Below are 23648 nucleotides of genomic sequence, written 5' to 3' on the forward strand. Positions count from 1 at the left end.
AGGTAGTCGGAAACGCATTCGACCGGATTGCTTTCGTAGTGTAAACGCTCATGTGGTCGAATGCGTTCGAACCGCCACAAAAGACCATTAACTCTTCGTCTACTGACCTAATGTGTAAACATTATGGGAAGTGTGATTGCCAGACGGGATTTAAACTTTGTCGGCTGAAGACCCAAAAAACGTAAAATGTACCAAGCACAATGTTCTCTCACCATTCCTGATTTCTGTCAGAGCAGAATCAAAAGCTGCTGCTCTGTGCGTTTCTGTCGTCTCCGGTCATGTTCATATGTAAATTGTGCAAGCTTATATTGTCCATTAGATCAGAAGATCTGAAAAAAAACATACATTTACCCGCCCATAGACCCTCCCCTTGAAGAAATCAGGACAGAAGTGGTTGAAAGTGGACAAAAGAGACGGATTAAAACACCAGGTGTAAACGGGTATGTGTCTCCATCATCTACTTGTGATCCGATCGACCAAAACACATCTTAATACCAGGTGTAAACAGAGCCTATAAAGCAATGGACTGAGGAAAGTATGCAAGCATGTCAATATGCAGCCTAACTACTAATAAGCACTGCTAAGCTCGAAATTTCACTGAAGGTAAGAGCAAACACGGCAAGCACAATGAGCCCTCATCTCAGAAAGGTGAAAATGCTCTTTAATATTAGAAAACAATATGTTATAGTGACTGACCAAGCTCCTCATGTCAAAGACAATCTTGAAATCATGAATTCTCATGTACAATATACTTAAAAGTTACAGGAAACCTGAGGGTTATTACCCACAAGAGGGCACTTACTCATAACTAGATTTGTAATGCATCCATTTGCCATATTATGATTTAATTTGAACAAAAAAAAAAAAAGTCAAAACACCAAAAGTATTCCACTGTCTGTTGCTGTCAAGTTAAAGGAGAACTCCGGTCAATTTTAACATTGAGCTCATTTTTTTGTACATTTGGAGTGCTGTCAGTACAGAGAACAACGACAAAAATCGGTGTTGCCTACACCGTGTTATCCTCTTTTTAAAATTTGCACCCTGTTGACTTCAATGGGGCAAGTACTAAACCTGCTTTTAGCCTCTTAACATCCTTGATGTGTCATTACAAGTGCCCAGCCAATGTGAGTTATTCCTTCAGAGTGAACACGGTGAATCTGACTGCAGTAGATGTGAAAGATACGAATAAAAATGATGTTTATTCAGCCAGCGCACATACCTGTATTTACATCCTGTTTTCGCTTGAAGTCCACAGTAGTCGATTGTCGAGTTCACGTGCATAGGTTTAGTAGAGTTCTCAACGGGCCTGAAAATTACAACCCGACCCGACCCGGCCCGTGGCTTTTAAAGCCCGGACCCGATGTAACCCGACACATAAACATGAATTATCTGGCCGAACCCGGCCCGCGGCCCGACGCAGCGTCGGATTTTTTTTTTCTCTCATACACGTATTATCATGACCAGCAGATGGGAATTCAAATCAACCTTTAATGTTCACGCCTTTTAACAATACAAACAACTGAAACAATACACTTTAAATATATAAATAGGCTGTAGTAGCGACGGTGAATTCACCTGTGGCAAGTTTACTTCTCACCAACTCCATCTTCTTCTCCAGGCTTAAGGCGTGCACGCAGCGGCATCAGGTCTGCCCCCGCCCCTCTCCATGATGCACGTTACAGGCAGCAGCCAGACTTTCTTTACGGTGAACAGCAGCGATGATTAATAAATGTTTTTTTTGGGGGGTTTTTTTGTTTTTTTTTACTGAGCGGAAAAGATTAAGCCCGAGGTCCGACCCGACCCGAGTCATTTGATTATATTTTCGACCCGAACCCGGCCCGAACCCGCGGATCCCGTCGGGTTTGTCGGGCCGACCCGACCCGTTGAGAACTCTAAGGTTTAGTACGTACGATCATGCGCCCGAACTCGACAATCGACTACTGTGGACTTCAAGCGAAAACAGGATGTAAATACAGGTATGTGCGCTGGCTGAATAAACATCATTTTTATTCATATCTTGCACATCTACTGCAGTCAGATTCACCGCGTTCACTCCGAAGCAATCACTCACATGGCTGGACACTTGTAATGACACATCAAGGATGTTAAGAGGCTAAAAGCAGGTTTAAAACTTGCCCCATTTAAGTCAACAGGGTGCAAATTTTAAAAAGAGGATAACACGGTGTAGGCAACACCGATTTTTGTCGTTGTTCTCTGTACTGACAGCACTCCAGATTTACAAAAAAAATGAGCTCAATGTTAAAATTGACTGGAGTTCTCCTTTAAAAAAATATTCTCTTAACAATATACTATATAACACAATACTTTGTTTTATGTAAGGCTGTGATGTGTAATTTACAATTTAATAGTTAATTACATAGCTGAACAAAAAATACAATAAAAAACAAAGCATTTCAATGAAAAGATCATTTTTTAAAGAACACAAGTATTATTCTTCATAAAACAATAAACAGGTATGTAATAAAATGTATAGAAAATAAATATTATTGCTACTTGACACTTTTTTTCTTGTTTTGAGCCTTGTCCATAGATCTCAGCTTCAACATACAGCTGATTTTTATTGAGTGAATCAAGTTCTAATTGTAACCAATTATTAATATTTAACATTTTCAATCCTTTTTATGGTGTTGCAAAAGCAGAACAGAGTAAAAATACACTATGCACAGCCTGAAAACAAGAGAGCATTTTCAACACTGACTAAACAAGAAACATCAGCTAATGTTCCCTGTAACGGGGGGGGAAGAGCTGTTGGCGTTTTCTCTTCTGCCGTGTCTAGTGTTTTTGAAGAGAAGGGTTTGTATGAGGGATACCACATTACAGAACTACTCAGCAGGGGGATCAACTTTTTAATGTTATAAAGTGTGAATTTAATTACAGAGTTTATTAAATTGCTGCCAGTTTGTTAGAATAAAAACGAAAAAAGAAAAAAGAAACGAGAAGAAAAAAAGAGACAAATTGAGCTGTCTAAACTCTTCAAAGCCAGAATACGGTAATATCCTTATTAGATTTAGCCAGCTGTTATGGTTCTCTCCCAGCCAGCACATCTGGCCCAGGACACCATCAAGATATTTAGCCATGGCAATTATTAAATTTTTTTTTTGGCTTGTATGCAAAATTCTTATTGGTCAGAACATTTCTGATTGGCTTTTTTCATCATGAACCAATTCAAGATTTCGATTTGCTCTGGCCAAATGCTTGAATGGGGTAAGATTTGCTGGCAGTTAAGAACATCAACGTCAATCAATGGTTTCCAAGCCAAGCCAACTATTCAGAACATCCATAAGCGAGATTTCTTGATACTCAAGAAATATTTTGATATTTACAAGACGTGTCGTCGTATAATGCTGAATTAATGTTAGAGTTAGCCAGATAAGCACAGGTTGATGGCTTGTTGTTATTGGGTTATGACCCCCAACTGTTGGATAGTTCATGCATTTTGGCACACTGAGGAATTAATTACCCATGAGTCTCCACCCCATAACTCCCAGTTTCCTACATTGAAGTTGCGAGGTCCACCTACTTTCCCCGGGAAAGAATTTGAGCGCTACATCAGTGAAACCGAGAGAAAAGAACAATTGTAATCTGAGGATCAAAATGTTAAAAAGATGATTTTAAATTTGAATCAGCACCATTCAGCTCTATATTCAAGAGTCTACAGGTAAACAAGGTGCTTGCTTCCAATAAGTTGAGAGAAAACATGACATTTGAAAACATGAGCTTTCTAAATGCCTGACTGACTTCATTTCCAACAGCCATTTGGGTAAGATCACAAATTATTAGTGGTGTAAACATTTAAAATAGTAACTACACAGCAAAAAATTAAATAAAAAATGAGAAAATAAGCCGATAAGCAAAACAGTGTGCACAGATACTAGTTAATATTGTGTGAGTGAATTTGATTTAATTATGATTTGGTATTAAAATATGTGATGAAACATGAAAACAAAAATTATACAGAATTATTTTGAATCGTGCAAATGTAACGGAGTATAATCGGAAATGTGCCGGAAGTCTGAAAAGTCAAGAATCGTATTTTGGATAATAAAGGAATGTGTAATAAACTGGGTGTTATTGCATATCAGAATAGATCATGAAATTCCATAACTGATGTATTGAGCTTTCTATGTCAGATCAATGCATGACACGGTTTGTACCCCTATACTATTGATAAACTGGTATGTAACTCCATGAAATATGTAGTTTGTCTGTGTACTTGAAAGAAACCAGAATCTTAACAAACAGAGCACAACTCGGCACTACTAAAATGCATTTCAGCACAGAACCACTTCATTCACAATTAAACACAGAGACTAAATATAGACACGTACACAACCACCAAAAACAGCTTCATATATTCATAGAGATGTCACAAATCAATACCAAAATTGAACAGATGTAACGATACCAGTGTCAGAACACACCAGGTGATGAAATTACTAAATAGTTGTATGCCATTATGGTAGATGCCGTTCAGTTCCTTAATAATTATGGAAACTAAATGAAGGAGTGGCAATAATGGAATTTCAACCTTTGCTGTGAAGTTGACAGATTTCACTGGTATTGTGACAACCGTTCAATTCTAAAGTATCTACATATGTTAAGCAGGAAACTCTGTAAGCCGGCTAGAAAGAGCAGAACTTTGCACTGAGACATTGAGTCTTGTTATAGAGATTAGTGAGGTTCACAGAGAAATATCCTGAGCTCGACCCACAGTAACAATTTTATTCAGAATGTGCAAAAATGTGAGCGATAACCCCATAGATACAATCATACCTTGCTCGTGGAGGCCTTGTATGTCGTCTTCAGCTTTTGGGACAGTTGACTTGTGCTGTGACTAGCTGTGCGCAAGAAATTATAAGATTATGAATGAAATATGAAAAAGATGAATTATTTGTTACAATATTAGTTGATAGTTTTCATTAATATAGGTCTCTCAGCTCAGTGAGCAGAGTTAAATTCTTCCACACCAGACAAACTAAAAACTATTTTTTATGGACCTCGTTTTTTGTACCAAAACATTGTCAAGCTGAAACAAAAAAGGGCCCCGTTCTACTGTAAATGTTTGTCTACTGAGATTATATGGCGGTATGATTTTATGCTCCTGTTAGTAATGGGTGTAGCTGAAAAAGCCAAACCCCTTCATTAGAAGAGGGTGTCTACAAACATTTGACCATGTAGATCTTTTGATAATTGAATAGCAAATTGGAGTTAAAACATCATCATATCATGCAAGGACACAGCTTTAGGCAAATTATTCTCTCTGAACCATCAAAAGACGGGGTTATTATTTATTCAAAAGCTTGTTCAATGATCTGATATAATGAATGCAGAAGTTAAACAAAAGATGAATGTCAGTTTTGTTTCGCATGTACCTTTTGTTTTCAAGGCTCCTTTGCTCAGATCACCGCCATCGACTGTCTGTCCTTCTCCAGCCAAACGTTCGTTTAGTGATTCAATCTCTCTTCGCACTGCACAAAAACAGAGGTTATGATAATATGAGTGCTGACAAAACAAAACACTGATCTTGGCACATTTACACACAATATAAAGGATACTTTCAGCTAGTTATTACCAAAAAAAGACTTTCTAGATAAGTAATTTGACAAGAAAGTGACCAGAGGGTGACACAACAAAGGTCAATTGCAAAAAAAATACTGAGATTAGAATCAAGTATTCCTGAGAGCTGATTAATATATATATATATATATATATATATATATATATATATATATATATATATATATATATATATATATATATATATATTCGGGCTGTCAAACGATTAATCGCATCCAAAATAAAAGTTTGTTTTTACATAATATATGTGTGTGTACGGTGTATAATTATTTTCTATATATAAATACACACACATGCATATATATTTAAGAAAAATGTATTTATATATAAAATATGTATATATAATATAAATTATATATAATATAAATATATATACACAGTATATACATGCAAATATTTCTTAAATATATACATGCATGTGTGTGTATTTATATATAGAAAATAATTATACACCGTACACACACATGTATTATGTAAAAACAAACTTTTATTTTGGATGCGATTAAACGCGATTAATCGTTTGACAGCCCTAATATATATATATATAGGATAACAATTAAGGATTCAGATTTTGTAAGTGTGGAAGTCGCTTAGTTAACATCTCAAATAAATGTGTTGAGATTGTGTCGTCAACATAACATTAAGAATAAGTCATGTAGACGTCACATACATCAACAACATATGAAGCAGCCTCTATGGAAGACACTAGCATGCATTTCAGACGTGAATCATGGCAGAGTCGATGAAGAAAATGAAGAAAGCGCGGTCGGAAGAGTGCAGAGACGGCTCTGCGCGAGTGGTATTAACGACAGTAACGTTAAACACAAGTACTCTAGGCGTCGATGTTTGAGAAAAACCGAAACTGCAGTGTGCCTTTAAGAATTAGTCATGTAAACAATGTCCAGTCCAGCAAAAAGGATGTTAAATATGATGAAAGCTATTTGGTTAATACTCACATTCCAAGTTTTCAATGTAGAGATTTTCAAACTCCCGTTCAATCTGTCCAAACAGATCTAGTAAGTTGCTCCTTAAGGCCATCGGCAACTTGGAGTCCTAGAAATTGAATCAAATAAACCATATTGCAAATACTCAGTGATTGCATCTTCAAAACACCTTCAAACTTCAGTGACAACTAATGAGAAATGTGTTTCTATGACATCTGCACTGTTCGTTTTACTTGGGTCTGAACATTCTACATATGCTAAAAAATTTAAATAAACTACTACAACACAGGGAGTGTCGAGGGGATCTCGATAACAGGATATTTTCAGGAGAAAAAAAAACACAGATCTACAAATAAACTTTACATGTCTTGCTGGTCTAAAACTTTACATCTAATTATTCGTATTGTAAATGTAAATATATTTTGTTGTTTTAAAGGTTTACATAAAAATATTGCTGTTCTAAAAGTTTACATTAAAATTTATATAAAGTTATCTTAACAAGATATTTTACAGTAAACTTCAAGACAATATTTTACTTAAATGTAAAGTTTTAAGACAAGACAGTTTACATAAAATATCTTGCTGTTCTAAAACTTTACATCTAAAAATTTATATTGTAAATGTAAATATATTTTGCTGTTTTAAAGGTTTACATAAAAATATTGCTGTTCTAAAAGTTTACGTTAAAATTGATATAAAGTTTTACGTTAAGATATTTTACAGTAAACTTCAAGACAATATTTTACTTAAATGTAAAGTTTTAAGACAAGACAGTTTACATAAAATGTCTTGCTGGTCTAAAACTTTACATCTAAAAATTTATATTGTAAATGTAAATATATTTTGCTGTTTTAAAGGTTTACATAAAAATATTGCTGTTCTAAAAGTTTACATTAAAATTTATATAAAGTTATGTTAACAAGATATTTTACAGTAAACTTCAAGACAATATTTTACATAAATGTAAAGTTTTAAGACAAGACAGTTTACATAAAATATCTTGCTGTTCTAAATCCTTACATCTAAATGTTCATTTAAAATCTTGACATTTAAAATGTTTGTTAAATATCCTGTTTAAAATTTTTACATCTAAAAGTTTACGTAAAATATCTATCTGTTCAAAAACTGTAAATTGAAATGTTTAAAACATCTATTTGTTTTGAAACTTTACGGCCCGGTTTCACAGACAGGGCTTAGACTAAGCCAGGATTAGACCATAGATCAATTAGGACATTTAAGTAATTTTTATAAACATGCTTAGAAAAAAACATTACCGATGTGCATCTTAAAACTAAAAAGGCACTGATATATTTTTAAGATCAGTCAGTGCAAGTTTATTTCAGTGGAAACAGCTCAGACTTACATTTTAGTCTAGGACTAGTCTTAAGCCCTGTCTGTGAAACCAGGGGTAAATCTAAAAGTTAATGTAAAATATCTTGCTGTTCTAAATGTTTATGTAATATATTTTGCTGTTTTAAAGGTTTACATAAAACTATTGCTGTTTTACATTAAAATAGATGTAAAGTTTTACATTAACAAGATATTTTAACGCAAACTTAATAAAATATTAAATATTTAAAATATTTAAAATATGATATAAAATATTTTGCAGTTCAAAAACTTTACATTTAAAAATGTACTTTCTGAAACTGTTCTGAAACTTTACATCTAAAACTTTACATAAAAGAAGTTGTTGTTCTACAAGCTTTTACGCCTCGGTACAGATCATTTCTGTCCTCAGTCAAAATGAGTGCATCATTTCTTTTTAAATGAGCCAGGTTTGAGACGGAGAGTAACCAAACATTACTAAAGATGTTCAGACAAAAAAGATCTCTAACGAAATCTGGAAAAAAAAGCAGAAACAATAAAGAGATCTCTATTCAATAAATAACTAAATCTACCAAAACAACTTACCTCCATTATCAACGATAAGAAGTTCCAAGTAAAGTCTTTCAGCCTGATTAAAGCTACACAAAGAAAAGGAATCCACAAACAAACATTGTTGTGTTTTTTAGACTAGCTATGTCCATATTAACTACTCCAGGACAACTAGGTGTGCTGTCAAGTTAACACAAGAGTTTAACGGTGAGAACAGTGTAAACTATGTCAACCGCTCTCCATTATGTCATTACCACATGTACTGAGAGAGAGAGAGAGAGAGAGAGAGAGAGAGAGAGAGAGAGAGAGAGAGAGAGAGAGAGAGAGAGAGAGAGAGAGAGAGAGACAGAGAGACAGAGAGAGAGAGAGACAGAGAAATAGCAATTAACAAACAACAGCTCAACGTCTATTCTTATAAACCTACTCAATCCTAAACTTGTGGTCACCATAGCAACTGGACATAATGACAGCATTGAGAGGGTGAAAGGCGGTATAGTCTAAATCCAGTGAACGGTTTACAGTAGGGACTGCCAATCAGAAATGACCCCACAGAGGAATAGAGGGAACAATCGAAACCCAGAGTGGACCGCTCTTTAAAAATGGATGAGGCTGTAGACCATAGAAAGTAGACCATTGATACCCACCACTGAGTATCAATAAAACAGACGACCAAATGGCATCATGTCTCAGGTCTGAAATGAGCTTGACTATTCTCAACACATCTGGGCTTGTTGAATAAAACGTATTGCGTTGAGAATAGTGTTTAGTATGATTACAAACATTTCAAAGAAACATGATCGTCCATGAATAATTTTAACAATCCTTTCATAATATGTAGAAAGTGAACTTTTCAAGAACATGTAAGTTCTTACACTTTATCTGAATGGGAGAACTGATGATTCCTCTAGTGATTTACAAGCTTATCACTGACGTACTCCAGTAATGTTTGCGTTAGAAATGTGCGTCAATAACAGACTGGTTTAGGACAAATGATGTGTGTTCTAGGATGTAAATTCCAGGGATACCTTACAGTAGCAAAACAATGACGGAATTAATTATTGACAGAAATACTTAACTTGTGTGTCATTTGTTCACCAGATCGATGTAACTTGGACTCTGACTTCCATCCATCCAAACTGGAATCCCTCTCAATAAAGACACTGATCCAGTGTAATTACACTTCCAAATTGTCAAGTTAGTTTTTATTTCTATTTTAATTGCAATCGGACTTTCAATTTAGTTTAGTTCTTTTTCGTTTTTCAGAAGGGATACCAAAATTAATGCATTAACTGATATAATTGAAATATTTTTAACCGTTAAAGGTTTCATTTGAGCATTTTTGCTTGTTTTGCAGATGTACTGTAAAAGTTTCCAATGTTTTAATAAACTGTGTATCAAAACCTAGAATACATTTTTTTTTATGGCCAATTCCATTTCATTATAATAGCTGGTTTTGAAGTTATTTTGTTTTACTTTTGGATTTTCCCCTTAGGTTAAGATTATTTATATGCACATGCACATACATGCATACACACATACATACACATATGTATGTGTATATAAATAATCTTAACTTAAGGGGAAAATATGTATGTATGTGTGTGTGTGTGTGTGTGTGTGTGTGTGTGTGTGTGTGTGTGTGTGTGTGTGTGTGTGTGTGTGTGTGTGTGTGTATATATATGTATATATGAAAACTTCAGATGCAAAAGCCTCTAAATGCTATCTGATATTTTCTTCTAGAATGATCATTTTTATCAAGCTTGTATATTTAAGTTCAGTTATTTCACTTTAATGGCAATGAAAATTACCTATTAATTGTCATTAAAGTGAAATCACTGAACCTAAATATACGAGCTTGATAAAAATGCTCGAAGAAATAGAAGAAAATTTCAGATGGCACTTAGAGGCTTTTGCATCTGAAGTCTTCATATATATTATATATATATATATATATATATATATATATATATATATATATATATATATATATATATATATATATTATATATATATTATATATATATATATATATATATATATATATATATATATATATATATTATATATATATACATACAAGCAATCAACATTGGCTTCCCCGAGACTGAACATGTCTAACATTCTAGAATCTAAAACAATAGAAAATTATTCAAACACAACATGACACGTGTTTATATGGATGCTTACATATCCCAGCTGTCTTTAAAAAAAAAAAAAAATCATAAACAATGTCACAGAACTGGCTTTGTGTCATTCTTGCCTGTACACCTGAGGACGAACACACGCTCAAACAACACAGTATCCTCTAGTGTTCGTAACCACAAACTTAAACCCTGAATCTATACGTGATCATATACACATTTACACTGAAGAAATGAAGAGAAAGAACGGCCCACCTGTCCCTCCAGCATGTCTCTCTGCATGCCTGGTCTGTCCTGCTCGGTGCTGTTGGTCCTCCTAATGGAGAGGCTGTGCGACTTGCGCTTCTGTTTGACTTGACGGGCGGCTGCGCTGTTTCCACTTTCAACAGGCATCACTCCTCAGTGACGTCCCCTACACACTTCCTACCTGAAACTGAGCAAACACACAGCAGGGTTTGCCCCGTCCTGCAGACATCGAGAGTATAATGTGCCCTTTGTTGGATACTATGCAGTATACCCTATTCCTGGATGTCGTATGTAAATATCAAGTTAAATATTGAGGGAGGAAACGTAAAGTAAGTCTTGGTTGATGACATATTGAGGAAAGTCTACTGTGGGTGAAGGTTGATTTAATATTAGCAAAGCAAACATCATAAAAGTGAAGAGTTCAAATGAAGCTGCTGTAAAACTGATGCCTGAGCAGGTGAACGTGACTCGAAATGTCAAGATGGATCTCATTAAAGGAGAACTCCGGTCAATTTTAACATTGAGCTCATTTTTTTGTAAATTTGGAGTGCTGTCAATACAGAGAACAACGACAAAAATCGGTGTTGCCTACACCGTGTTATCCTCTTTTTAAAATTTGCACCCTGTTGACTTCAATGGGGCAAGTTTTAAACCTGCTTTTAGCCTCTTAACATCCTTGATGTGTCATTACAAGTGCACAGCCATGTGAGTGATTGCTTTGGAGTGAACGCGGTGAATCTGACTGCAGTAGATGTGAAAGAAATGAATAAAAATGATGTTAATTCAGCCAGCGCACATACCTGTATTTACTTCCTGTTTTCGGTCGAAGTCCACAGTAGTCGATTGTTGAGTTCACGCGCGTGATCATAGGTAACTAAACCTATGCGCCCGAACTCGACAATCGACTACTGTGGACTTCGACCGAAAACAGGAAGTAAATACAGGTATGTGCGCTGGCTGAATTAACATCATTTTTATTCATTTCTTTCACATCTACTGCAGTCAGATTCACCGCGTTCACTCCAAAGCAATCACTCACATGGCTGTGCACTTGTAATGACACATCAAGGATGTTAAGAGGCTAAAAGCAGGTTTAAAACTTGCCCCATTGAAGTCAACAGGGTGCAAATTTTAAAAAGAGGATAACACGGTGTAGGCAACACCGATTTTTGTCGTTGTTCTCTGTATTGACAGCACTCCAAATGTACAAAAAAATGAGCTCAATGTTCAAATTGACCAGAGTTCTCCTTTAAAACTATCAAAAACACATCTGAGACATATTTCACCCAACAATCTAAAGAAAGTAAAAAGAAAATATATGCTGCTTAAAAAAGGAAGCTTCAATTTTAGTCATTTAACACAAATTTTACAGTAATTATCTTTTTTATTTTATTTAGGGCACTGCTCTCATTCTAAGTAACACTGTAATGTGATTTATTTTAATATAAATTTTTCTGTGAATAATATTTTAATGTAAAAAAGGATGACTGTTTGGCCAAAATGATTTTCATTAAAAAAAAAAAAAATTTACTATGACGAACAGCAGTATTGGAATTTTTCCTTAACAGTATTGAGAATTGGATATTTGTATATTACATTATTTAAAAAAAAAAAAAACATTTTTGCAATACAGTAATCATAATTAAAGAAGAAATTAGCTTAATAATCATGAAAATATAACAATAACGTAACTTGGGTTGCAAATATGATCTGGACATTCCTTTTGAAAACCCCTTATATTTATGTTTTTAGATGAAGTGTGAAGACAAATATGTGAAGTGAGTTCATGAAGTGTTAAATAAAAAAATCATGATCAAAAAAGCATGCAGGACATTATTATCCACAATAACAAACAACAGAAAGTGTTAATGTCAGCCTAAGCATCTTAAAATGTATGAATAATTATATATGAGAACATATTGCTAAATAAAGGGCATGCAAAAACCAAAACAAAAAAAATGACAAATACCAGGCATGGAGAGCAGTGAATGATAAACAAAGCAGACACATCCTCAGACGACTGCTTAAAGTGATGAAGAAGACCTCAACAGGAGGGCCCGGGGCCCGGGGCCACACTCACTCCAGCGCTGAACACAAAACAACACAGCTATCGGTTCACAAACATGACAGTGAAGGAAGGGGAAGCTGCAGGCATGGAGTGACAGCATTCGCACAACCTAAAATAACTGTGTGGACGGATGGAGCAGGTAAAACAGACGGGTTAGTGGGTTTGAAGTTTAAACAACTCATATGTAATACATGCATGAAGTAAACACCTGCAGCATCATGCTCAGTGTGTCCTGTCTGTCTGAAATCATGATTTCCACAAAGCCCCTCCTTCCGAAAACACCAGAGTGCTCTGATTGGCCAGCTGACCCAGAGCAATAGACTATTAGTATAGACTTATGTCCCGTTCACACCAAGAACAAGAACTATATTATTGTCTTCACCAGCAGACAATATCATGTTGATTCTAAGCACACTGCAGTTTTGTCTTCTGCTGCTTTAAAGGAGACATATCATGCTTTTAAATCGTTCCTTTTTACATATAAATCATACATTTGTAGTCTATATAAAGCGGAACTGCAATGCTTGGGTCTGAATTCCTCATTATTATAGCTCCACAGGCCCCTTTTCTACCCCTTTTCTGATGTGCGTCTGAGAGCAACTCGTTTTGGTGCGGTCTCTTTAAATACAATTGAGACACTTCATACCCCGCCCCCTCTCCAGGTGACACTCGGTTCAACTCCACCCCGTTCAGCCATTTTTGTAGTTTGATAGCAGAGATACGATTATCTAGCGGCACAGAAACTTTTTATTCACACGTTATTAACAAAATGTCAACAACGGAAGACTTGTCCAGCCAGCCTTACATGTTCGAGCCAGAGTCGGAGCCGGAGCGAGATGAAAATGAAGACGACGAACCTGCAGAACAACGTCTTCATATGGATGTATCGCAATGGTGTGTTACTGTATTTACACATGAAACTTTGGTCTTCCGACCTTTTACCACCGTGTCGATTTATTTTGATTAATATGTGCGAGGGAGAGAGAGCAAGACAGCGTCTAGTTTGGAGACGGTGTCTTGTTTACACTTTCGCCTGGCTCCGAAGAGAGAGAGAGTGCGTGTGCGCGACCGGGTCTCTCTCTCTCTGCTCGTTCTTTCAGTTAAACATGCGCCCTGTCACAAGCGCAGCATTTCATCTACATTACACGGTGTAATGAAGCGTGTGGGTTACTACATACAACAACCGAACATTTTAACTTACCCTCTCGTAACTTCTGCATCCTTTAGCTTGGACTACAAAATTGCAGCGAGAAATAAAAATGGCGGATTGCTGGAAGTGTTGGGCCGGAAGTCAATGTCCTTATTTGGCAGTTCCGCTGCAAATACTGTGACGTAATAGTTCACAAAATGTCATAGATAAAAGAAAAATCGGAACAGGTTGAAAAATAAGGCCAAAACAGAATATAAAGATATCAACGAAGCACCTGAAGAGAATAATTTCAACTTTTCTGTACTTCTAAACACTCCAAATATACAACAAAATGCATTTAAGGGCTAAAAAAGTGGATTTAGCATGATATGTCCCCTTTAAAGGGCTGGTATAATGCCCTTTCACAAGATGTAAAATAAGTCTCTGATGTCTCCAGAGTGTGTGTGTGTGAAGTTTTAGCTCAAAACACCCCACAGATATTTTTATATAGCATGTTAAAGTTGTCACTTTTTGAGGATGAGCAAAAGCTAGGGCTGGGTATTGACACAAATTTCACAATTCGATTCGATTTCGATTCACAAGCTTGCAATTCGATTCGATTTCGATTACGATTCGATTCGATTCAATATCGATTATTTTGGATATCAGGTACAATACATTGCAAATTTTCTCAAGGAAAACAAATCTCTTAACTATTATTGTAACTGGGAGTCAGTTGTAGCCTATAGGCTTCATTAGCCTACTATAATATTGAAGGTTAAAAATTAACTGATTTGTATACAAACACTTAAAATACAATTTTTCTAGCTGACTAACGAGTTTATGGTCACTGGATATATGTTTTTTCTATTCTGAGGTAAATGTGACGTTACATGACATTGTTTACTAACGTCTTTCCACGGTTAAAACACTGATTGAGCGATTCCATGTGACATGATACGGACTTCGATAAGTTGTACTCTATCTTTTAACACACTTTCAGATGCTCATTCATGTTTATTTCACGCTGTAACTGGTGTATTATTAAGGCGGAAGAAGATCACGTGCTGCTTCTCTAGAGCTGAGCGATCTCACGCCACAGCGCCAAAACGGTAATTATGTTTTTGAATTTCGTAAGAAAATGGACGTAATTTGAAATCTGAGACTTTGTTTCATATCAATAATAACAAAGCACAAAGATGATTGCGATTTATTGGATTGGATGCGCACAACAATGTTCCATTCATTCATCAACTGAAAACAGGATGACTAATCGATTCTTGGGATTTAAGAATCGATATCGTATCGTAAAAATGAGAATCGATTAAAATCGAGAAATCGATATTTTTTGCCCAGCCCTAGCAAAAACGCACCGTTTTGTGTCTGTTCCTTTAAATGCAAATGAGCCGCAGCTCCCGGCACAGGGGGCGGAGCTTCAACAGCTTGCACTCACACAGACACGCACTGAAAATTTCAAAAACTTTTTTAGCCTTTTATGTTCAGACCAGAGTCAGAAATATGGAGAGACTCGAGAAGAAGTGACAACATGTAGAAGCAACAGGACATTTCTGAATGGTTAGTTGATGATATATGAAGCTGATGTGTAGTTATCTTCTAGTCATTGATTAGCATATTCTGTCATGATAATCTATAAATCGTGTTCAGGGGGCGGGGTTTATGTAAATTTTTGGGTTGGTGATGTCACTAACACGGGACGAAGCTCGTGTAGTTCCTACCAGCCGTTTGTTGTAGTCCTTAAAAAGCGATTTCTTTAAAAGCAAATATCTCCCTTTGCTTTGAACTTTGAGCGTTGTAGCTTTGCAGATGTTGTTTATGCTCAAACAGCAACATTACACACTAACTAAAGTTAAAAAAGTGAAATCATAATCAACCACCACTTTAAATAGTCAAGCTGTAAAAAAAAAAAGCTCAAAGCTCAAATAGATTCTGATTGGCTGTCATTGTTTTTTCTAAAAGTTCTGCAAGTAATTCCAACAATATCATTTCTGTGCTTTTATCGTTATAGTTATCGTTATAGTTATCATTATAGTTATCGTTATCGTTATAGTTATAGTTATAGTTATAGTTATGGTGTGGACTCTTTGCTATTCTTTATGTTTAGAACTACATCTTTATATCAGTATAGTTATCGTCCTTGGTGTGAACGGGCCTTTACAGTGGCCCACAATGCATTTACTTATAATGTTCCTAATGTTTATTCACTGGGAATTCCAGCTTTTGAGATTTGCGATGATGTCAGCTGAAAAGAAAAGTTATTTTTGAGACAAGGAAAATATAAAAAAGAAATTGATGAAAAATTGGTTCAGGAATAATATTGACTAATGAATTGTTCACAATAAGGCCAGCGATGTGCATTAATGAAATAAATACTTAAATAGACATGATTTTTGCACAAGTATCGTCAAATCTAGTGACTATACTTTTGAAACAGTGGTTTTGTTCACTTTCATTGTACAGTAAAAGCCTCACTGTAACAGACTGTAGTAGTAGATGTTTTTAAGAAACAATTTTGGGATTTGTTTTTTATTTTTTTTAATCAACATCAATCCACAAAACCTTTCCTTTTTTTACTTGTACTGAATTGGAATATAATTGTAATGATTTACAAATCATGAAATCATTGCCATACTATGTGCCTCACATGACCATGTAAACCATGGTAATGTCATGGTATATTGTCCAAAAATAGCAATATGGTCGTACCTTGATATTTCTCCTTACCTTTTGTAAGTGTTTCACGATATACAACTTCCTTTCAGATAATTTATGGAATCATAGGACTGTATAAGTTTACATATAAAGGACATTTACACCATTTAGAAAAAATAATAATAATAATAATAATTAACATAGATTAAACTGAGAAGGGTCATAGCACTTGCATATTGTTGTCCTACTGTTAGTTTAACTGCTTCTATTGTTCTCATTTGTAAGTGGCTTTGGATAAAAGCGTCTGCTAAATGAATAAGTTAAATGTAAATGTAAATGTAGACGTCGTACATGTTTAATTCTAATGGACATAGAAAATATGGAAAACGTCATTTAAAATACTATTGTTTCGGTACAAGAAAAAAAAAATGTAGTTCGGATTCAAATATCTTCCCCTGAATAAGTCTGGTGTTTTGAAAACACAATTATCAAAGATGCATAAATGCCCTACGCAGGATTTGATCATAAACACACACACACACACACACACACACACACACATCAGTCTGACGCAAGGTCAGCTGGCCTGCTCGGTTAAAACACCACTAACACAGTCAAACATGATGCCCGTTATCAGCCATGAGCCCAGTGCTGTGATGCCTCTGTGACAGAAGCTGTGTGTTGATAAAGTGTAATTCACCTGATTAGCAGCTAATCTTCCATTGCGACAAACACTAGCGCCTCTGCCCTCGTTAACACTCACATTAATGACCGCTTCAGATGATCTGCGCGCGCTTGTCATTCGCTGACGGTGGGCTGGTGTGTGTTTGAATCCTCCAGCATGATCCAGACGAACACACACTGATGATCCTGTCAAAAAAATCTCCGGGATTTTCGCACTTTGATGTTATTTTTTTTATCAAACCCGACACTGTCAGCAGGCTGTGAAGCAAGAGGAAATGACAACAGATCTGACGGGCGACCAACCGGAAGCAAAACTTCAAAATAAAAGCTTCAACCTTATTCATTAAAAAAATAAAATAAATCTTCTACACTAAATGATTAACGCACGGCTATCTCTCCACAAATACACATACATAGGCATCTATATCTGTAAACAAATTATAATGATTCAATTATAATGAATAATGCATTAGTATGATATTTCACATTGACAACAGATGGAGATGAAAAACATTATATTATAAATTATATTGTATTATGATAATAGTATAGTTGATTATGACTGTTTTTTTAATTGTTTTATATTTCCAGTGTAACCGTTAAACGTTATATAACTCCAACATATGGAATATTATATGTCAACATTTCATATAGGAATTTCAACATTTCATTTCATTGAGGAGATTCCCCCTTCCATGTAAAGCGCTTTGAGTACCTAGAAAAGCGCTATATAAATGTAACGAATTATATATATATATATATATATATATATATATATATATATATATATATATATATATATATATATATATATATATATATATATAGTAATATTATATATATGAAATACATTTTATTTATTATATACGTTTTTTATTTAATGTTAAAATTAAATTATTAAAATGATTTTAATCAACAATAATTAATAATACTTTTGAAAATGGTGTCTTAAAATGTGTGTTGATATTTCCAGTATACCTGTTAAACTTTAAATTATTGTATTTCATTTTATGTCCAAAACTATTTATTCCATTTCGTTTAATGTCATTTAATTTCATTACTTGCTTCTTTGTTTCTTTTTTTGCTTTTCCAGCCGTCAATCAAACCCGGAAGAGATCCTAGACCAATCCGAGACCAAAGAGATATACACCAATCCGAAGACGGCTTCATTCCCAACAACCAATCAAACTCTTTGGCATAAAGCCTCATTTATGGGCGGGGATTCATCACCGGTGTCAGTGTGATCGTCAGAGTTGAGCAGTGATCGGTCCCTTTAGCATTGTTTGTGTGTTTTATGTGTGATCCGCGCGTTATGAAGACCATTCGAGCCTTATCACTTCAGCAGTGTGAGTGTGTGAAGCGTTGCATTACTGTAGAGTCGTAGAGCAGATGTATCTATGTCGTGTGGTGTGATGGCGTGTTTGCAGTGTGCTGGACTGTGATTGGTCAGTGCCGTGTGCGCGCTCATGGTGCGGTGGCTGTGGGCGGCGCGCAGATCAGCTGCGCTGCTCGCGAGACACAATAATAAACCCGCTTCAGGAGCAGAAACTCTTCATTTCCCAGCTCATCATCAACATCATCATCACAGGTGAGTGCAGACTACACGAACACTAGCATATCATTATACTATGCGTTTATGAGCTGCTGATAAATGTCCTTTAAATAAAATGTCCTTTAAAATTGCGAACTTTTAGCCCACTGTTGTGTTAAACAATTTTCACGATTGTTTTTGTAGTAATTATTGTAATAATTTTATTTTAAGTATCATTTTGTTATTGTTGGATATGTTCACTTACTTTAATATGTATTATTCAGTTATTATTACGCCTATGCCGTTTAGCTGTTAATTATGTCAAACTGTTATGGGTTTCAGTTTTTATTTAGTACTTTTTTTATTTAGGTTGCTACCTAATTTAATTATTTAGTATTTATTATTAAATATACTTATTATTATGTTAAATATGATAATATTATTTAACCATAATGATTGTTTTGTGTGTGTGTGTGTGTGTGTGTGTGTGTGTGTGTGTGTGTGTGTGTGTGTGTGCAGTCAGGTCAGGCGGCTCAGTTCACCTGTAAGGATGCCGGAGATTAACATGGATAATCTGGATGAGAAGCAGGTGCAGTTGCTGGCAGAGATGTGCATCCTGATCGACGACAACGACAGGAAGATTGGAGCTGACAGCAAGAAAAACTGCCATCTCAACTCAAACATTGATAAAGGTAATGAATGTGCGTTTCTAAACTTCAGACACACTTTCAAAAATTACTTTCTGACAGATTCTGACAAACGCTTTTGCATCATTTGTTTGTCGCCTGCTTTAATATTTTGTTATCTAATGTAAAAAGCATGACTAGTGTCTGAATGGTTTTGGGACCACTTTTTGTGTCATATAGAGCTGGTAAGTCCCGCCCCCTCCGCTAATCCCCGCTGGACCTCTAGGTTGAAAGATCGTCAATGCAAGTGAATGGGAGAAAATAATTATTTTCAGGTCCCGTTTGAATTGTGCCATGAATGTGAACATATGTTATCTGTGAATTTTTAACATAATGTTTCGTGTGAAGAATGCTACAATTTAGCTGGTAGAAGTTTGATACGGTTAGACTTTGTGTGAGAGCACTTTGTGGACTACAACTTTTTGCTGCTTTCGACGCGTTTGAAACGTCACCACCACTCGCACACGGACACTAGCACACTGATCCCGCTAAACATGGCTGTGTCTTTGGTGCACTTCACCGCCTTCTTTCAGGGAGAGGACAAAATCGTTGAGGTTGGCTAAAACCACGGGTAAGTCAACTTTATGGGGTGACGTCACATAGGCGACATGTAGTCTTTCTCGTTATGTCTTTTCCACAACTGCTAGCCAAAGAATCATACCATATAATGTCAAACTCGTAACATGAAAAATTATATTAAAAATTCACAGACAACATATGTTCACATTCATGGCACAATTCAAACGGGACCAGAAAATAATTATTTTCTCCCATTCACTTGCATTGACGATTTTTCAACCTTGAGGTCCAGCGGGGTTTTACGGAAGGGGCGGGACTTACCAGCTCTATATTCAAAACAAATAAAGAAGTGTCTTCTGTCTTATGATTGAAGTGATTCCTTCATTCAAGGTCAGGTATAAGATAAGTATTACACACACTATATTAGACTGTCTGTGTGGTGGATAAAATCACATTTGGCAGGTTGTAAAAGTGATCTTATGCAAGCTGATTCCACAACTACTAACTTTTGTTTAAATATTTTTACTGACAGGATTGTTGCATCGAGCGTTCAGTGTTTTCCTGTTTAACAGTGAGGAAAAGCTTCTCCTTCAGCAGAGATCCAACGCCAAAATCACTTTTCCAGGTGCGTGTCAGTATTATATATGTTATTATGGTATGATGTATGTTATCTAGGTCAAAACCTAGAAGACTGAGGGGCCGTTTACACGACACCGGTTTCAACTAAAAACGGAAACTGTTTTATGTGTTTTGGCCGTTCATTTATACAACAATGGCATTTTGGGGCCTGAAAATGCAGTTTCTGAAAATGATACCGTTATCGTCTCTGTGTAAACTTTATTAATAAAAAAAAAACATTTCTCTTTTTCATTTAGTTTCGAATTGATGTACTAAAATAACTTTAAAAAAATGATTAAAAACTATATAGAAATATTAAAACTTATAAAAATGACAAAACCACACAACAAAATCTCTATAATTTTAACAAAAAAAATTTTTCTTAAAATGGAGAGTAAAAATAAAAACATTCCAAATATTAACAAAACTATAATAGTATCTGAATGACACTAAAATCCCACTGGCCTGAAATAACTTTAGTTTGATTGGTCTGCTTGTCCAGGCTGTTTCACCAACACTTGCTGTAGTCACCCGCTACACACGGCCAGTGAACTGGAGGAGCAGGACGCCATCGGGGTCCGCCGCGCCGCACAGAGACGCCTCCAGGCTGAGCTCGGCATTCCCATGGTTCAGGTACTGAGACCCAGACACATAATGTTCAGCAGCAATATTTATGGATTGCAAACAGCGGCTTGTACAGACAGGGCCTAAAATTAACACTCGCCAAATGCAAGTAAAAATCGTGTTGAGTATATGAAACATGTGTGAGTTGGCAGATAATATTTTTACTAACTCTATTTAAGAACTGTTCATTACTCAACTCAACTCCGTCTGTGTCCTCCTTAATGTTAATCAAACAACAAAAGTCAAAGAAAAATCACTCAGTGCCCATGACTGAATAACTTTGGTAACTTTAATAAGGATTAATCTACTTGTACGTCTAATTTATACAGCTAAAGGGATATTTCACCGCTGGAAATATGAATGTGTATGTAAATTGGATCATTTGTGTAGTAGAAATGTGAAATTATTTTAGAAGTTGGTGCCGTCTAGACTGAGAAAAGCCAGAAAATTTATTTTTGGCTCATGTGGATGAAAGACAACAACTCCCAGAATGCACTTGCTTCGCTGCCCTACGAGGACACTCCCAAGCCACGCCTCCCGGTTACAGAGGGCCGTATCAGGAGAAATGATAGGACTAGGCTACTAGTCGACTCGAAACTGAAAATACGGCGTTTTATAGTGAGATCCCCCTATGGGCGGGTCGAACACATGCGGGACGAGCTCCTCCTACTGGCTGTAGTCTCTCGCCTCTGGACACAAAAGCCTCTGATGAGCTAAATGATGATTTTTGTGTCATCGGAGGTTTTTTTCCAGACACACAATACAGAAATCTCTCGTCTCAGGGGGACATGAGGGAGGGAAGCACGGTCATTACAAAATATTACCGGGTTTCTACTGATACAAAGCTTAATGCTAATCGGTGAAGTATCCCTTTAAGACTATGACGTGTTAAATTTCTGTTCCTCATCATTTTCACTGGCATCTAAAATTTTGGTTTCATAACTGCCTGTTTTTTCAAAAAAAGTTTCATGGCTGGTAAAAAAAGAAATCTTTATGGCTGATAAATTTTCTTAAAGCTACACTGTGTAACTTTTTAAGTTGATTCTTAGCAAAAAACACTTTGTTCTTTCAAAATGATATGTGCTCATTAAGGTTTAATCACTTCCACCAACTAATCAAGTATTCTCGTAAGCGTAGAATCTGCCATTCAGAATACATACGAGTGAGTCGCTCGAATGGCGGCAGCCATGTTGCGCCTCCATCTTGAAAATACATTCGCCAAAGAGGGACATACCTGGAAATTCAAGCTTTGCCTTTCGCGTTTTTACACTCAGTGGCACCGTGACGAATGCGAGGGGGAGATTACTCGCGACTGCCGGCAGATTTGAAATAATACGGCCACCGTAGGAGTTAAAACGCCCTCGGGAATTGAAAGGAACAGAAAGTAATATTCACTGGGTAGTCATATACAATTTCACCGCTAGATGGGGGAAAATATCACACAGTGTAGCTTTAAGTCGCTGGCCATTGGCAGGAGGGGCAAAAAGTGAGTTTTAGGCCCTGTGTTCTTCTTATCCCAGGTGCCTCCAGAAGAGATGACCTACCTGACCCGCATCCAGTACAAAGCCCAGTCAGACGGCGTTTGGGGCGAGCACGAGATCGACTACATCCTCTTCATGCAGAAAGATGTGGATCTGAATCCAGACCCCAATGAGATCCAGAGCCACTGCTACGTGTCCAAAGAGGAGCTGAAGGAGATCCTGGAGAAAGCCAAGAGGAAAGAGCTGGAGATCACGCCCTGGTTCAGTCTCATCGCTGAAACCTTCCTCTTCAAGTGGTGGGACAACCTCCATAACCTCAAACAGTTCATCGACCACGACAGGATCCACCGCATGTGAGCACACATGGACGCTTAAACGGTTAATAGGCCTCACGTCACACTGATAAACACTGGACACTGATGAAGGGCTTGTCTTGTTAGAAAGCCTTTGTTTGTAAATGTTTGCACTTTTATTTAGCATTAAAGTTCTAGATTAGAACTTTAATCCACTTACATACTGAGAATTTGCTGTCTTTCTGTCAGAGGATTTAAGGAAGGATTGCTAACAAACGCTTTGTCCATTTGTGTAAAGTGCCTAGTTTCATATCAGAGACTTTGCTTTTGAAGAGAATGTTTTGTGTAGATAAAAATATCAGGACTCATGAAGAGGTTTACAACTATGTAAAGTCATTTTTAGAGAAGGAAAATAAAATTTTGGTTTCTCAATGTCTCATTTATTTCAGCTCATTCATTACACCATTTTTAGAAAATAAATATGGAAAAATATGGTGTCTATCCGTTCATTCATCCCTTATATTTTTCTCTCATAATA

At 36.1% G+C, this 23648-nt stretch overlaps 2 protein-coding genes across 6 annotated transcripts in view; one reads left to right on the forward strand and one right to left on the reverse strand.

Moving 5' to 3' along the window:
• The window catches only part of wdr37 (WD repeat domain 37), a 42447-nt gene extending 24779 nt beyond the window's left edge, over positions 1 to 17668 (reverse strand). The window contains exons 1-6 of one of the 5 annotated variants that reach the window (XM_079863442.1): positions 17438 to 17668; positions 12777 to 12894; positions 10817 to 10994; positions 6555 to 6651; positions 5394 to 5489; positions 4795 to 4859 (exon numbers count right to left, since the gene is read on the reverse strand). In XM_079863442.1, the coding sequence (XP_079719568.1) occupies positions 4795 to 4859; positions 5394 to 5489; positions 6555 to 6651; positions 10817 to 10954 (396 nt within the window). In that variant the 5' untranslated portion in view covers positions 10955 to 10994; positions 12777 to 12894; positions 17438 to 17668. Of the gene's footprint in view, positions 1 to 4794; positions 4860 to 5393; positions 5490 to 6554; positions 6652 to 8456; positions 8685 to 10816; positions 10995 to 12776; positions 12895 to 17374 lie in introns of those variants that run through there. The other 4 variants (XM_079863443.1, XM_079863441.1, XM_079863444.1 and 1 more) reach the window with 4 other exon arrangements.
• Positions 17669 to 18618: 950 nt separating this feature from the next.
• Positions 18619 to 23341, forward strand: idi1 (isopentenyl-diphosphate delta isomerase 1). The gene is made up of 6 exons (XM_079863152.1): positions 18619 to 18704; positions 18786 to 18946; positions 19409 to 19581; positions 20627 to 20719; positions 21215 to 21345; positions 22857 to 23341. Exons 2-6 carry the CDS (start codon positions 18825 to 18827, stop codon positions 23172 to 23174), a joined length of 837 nt encoding a protein of 278 aa, XP_079719278.1. The 5' UTR covers positions 18619 to 18704; positions 18786 to 18824; the 3' UTR covers positions 23175 to 23341.
• Positions 23342 to 23648: the final 307 nt, after the last annotated feature.

The sequence above is a fragment of the Squalius cephalus genome, assembly GCF_949319135.1.
Source record: "Squalius cephalus genome assembly, chromosome: 25".
Lineage (NCBI taxonomy): Eukaryota > Metazoa > Chordata > Actinopteri > Cypriniformes > Leuciscidae > Squalius > Squalius cephalus.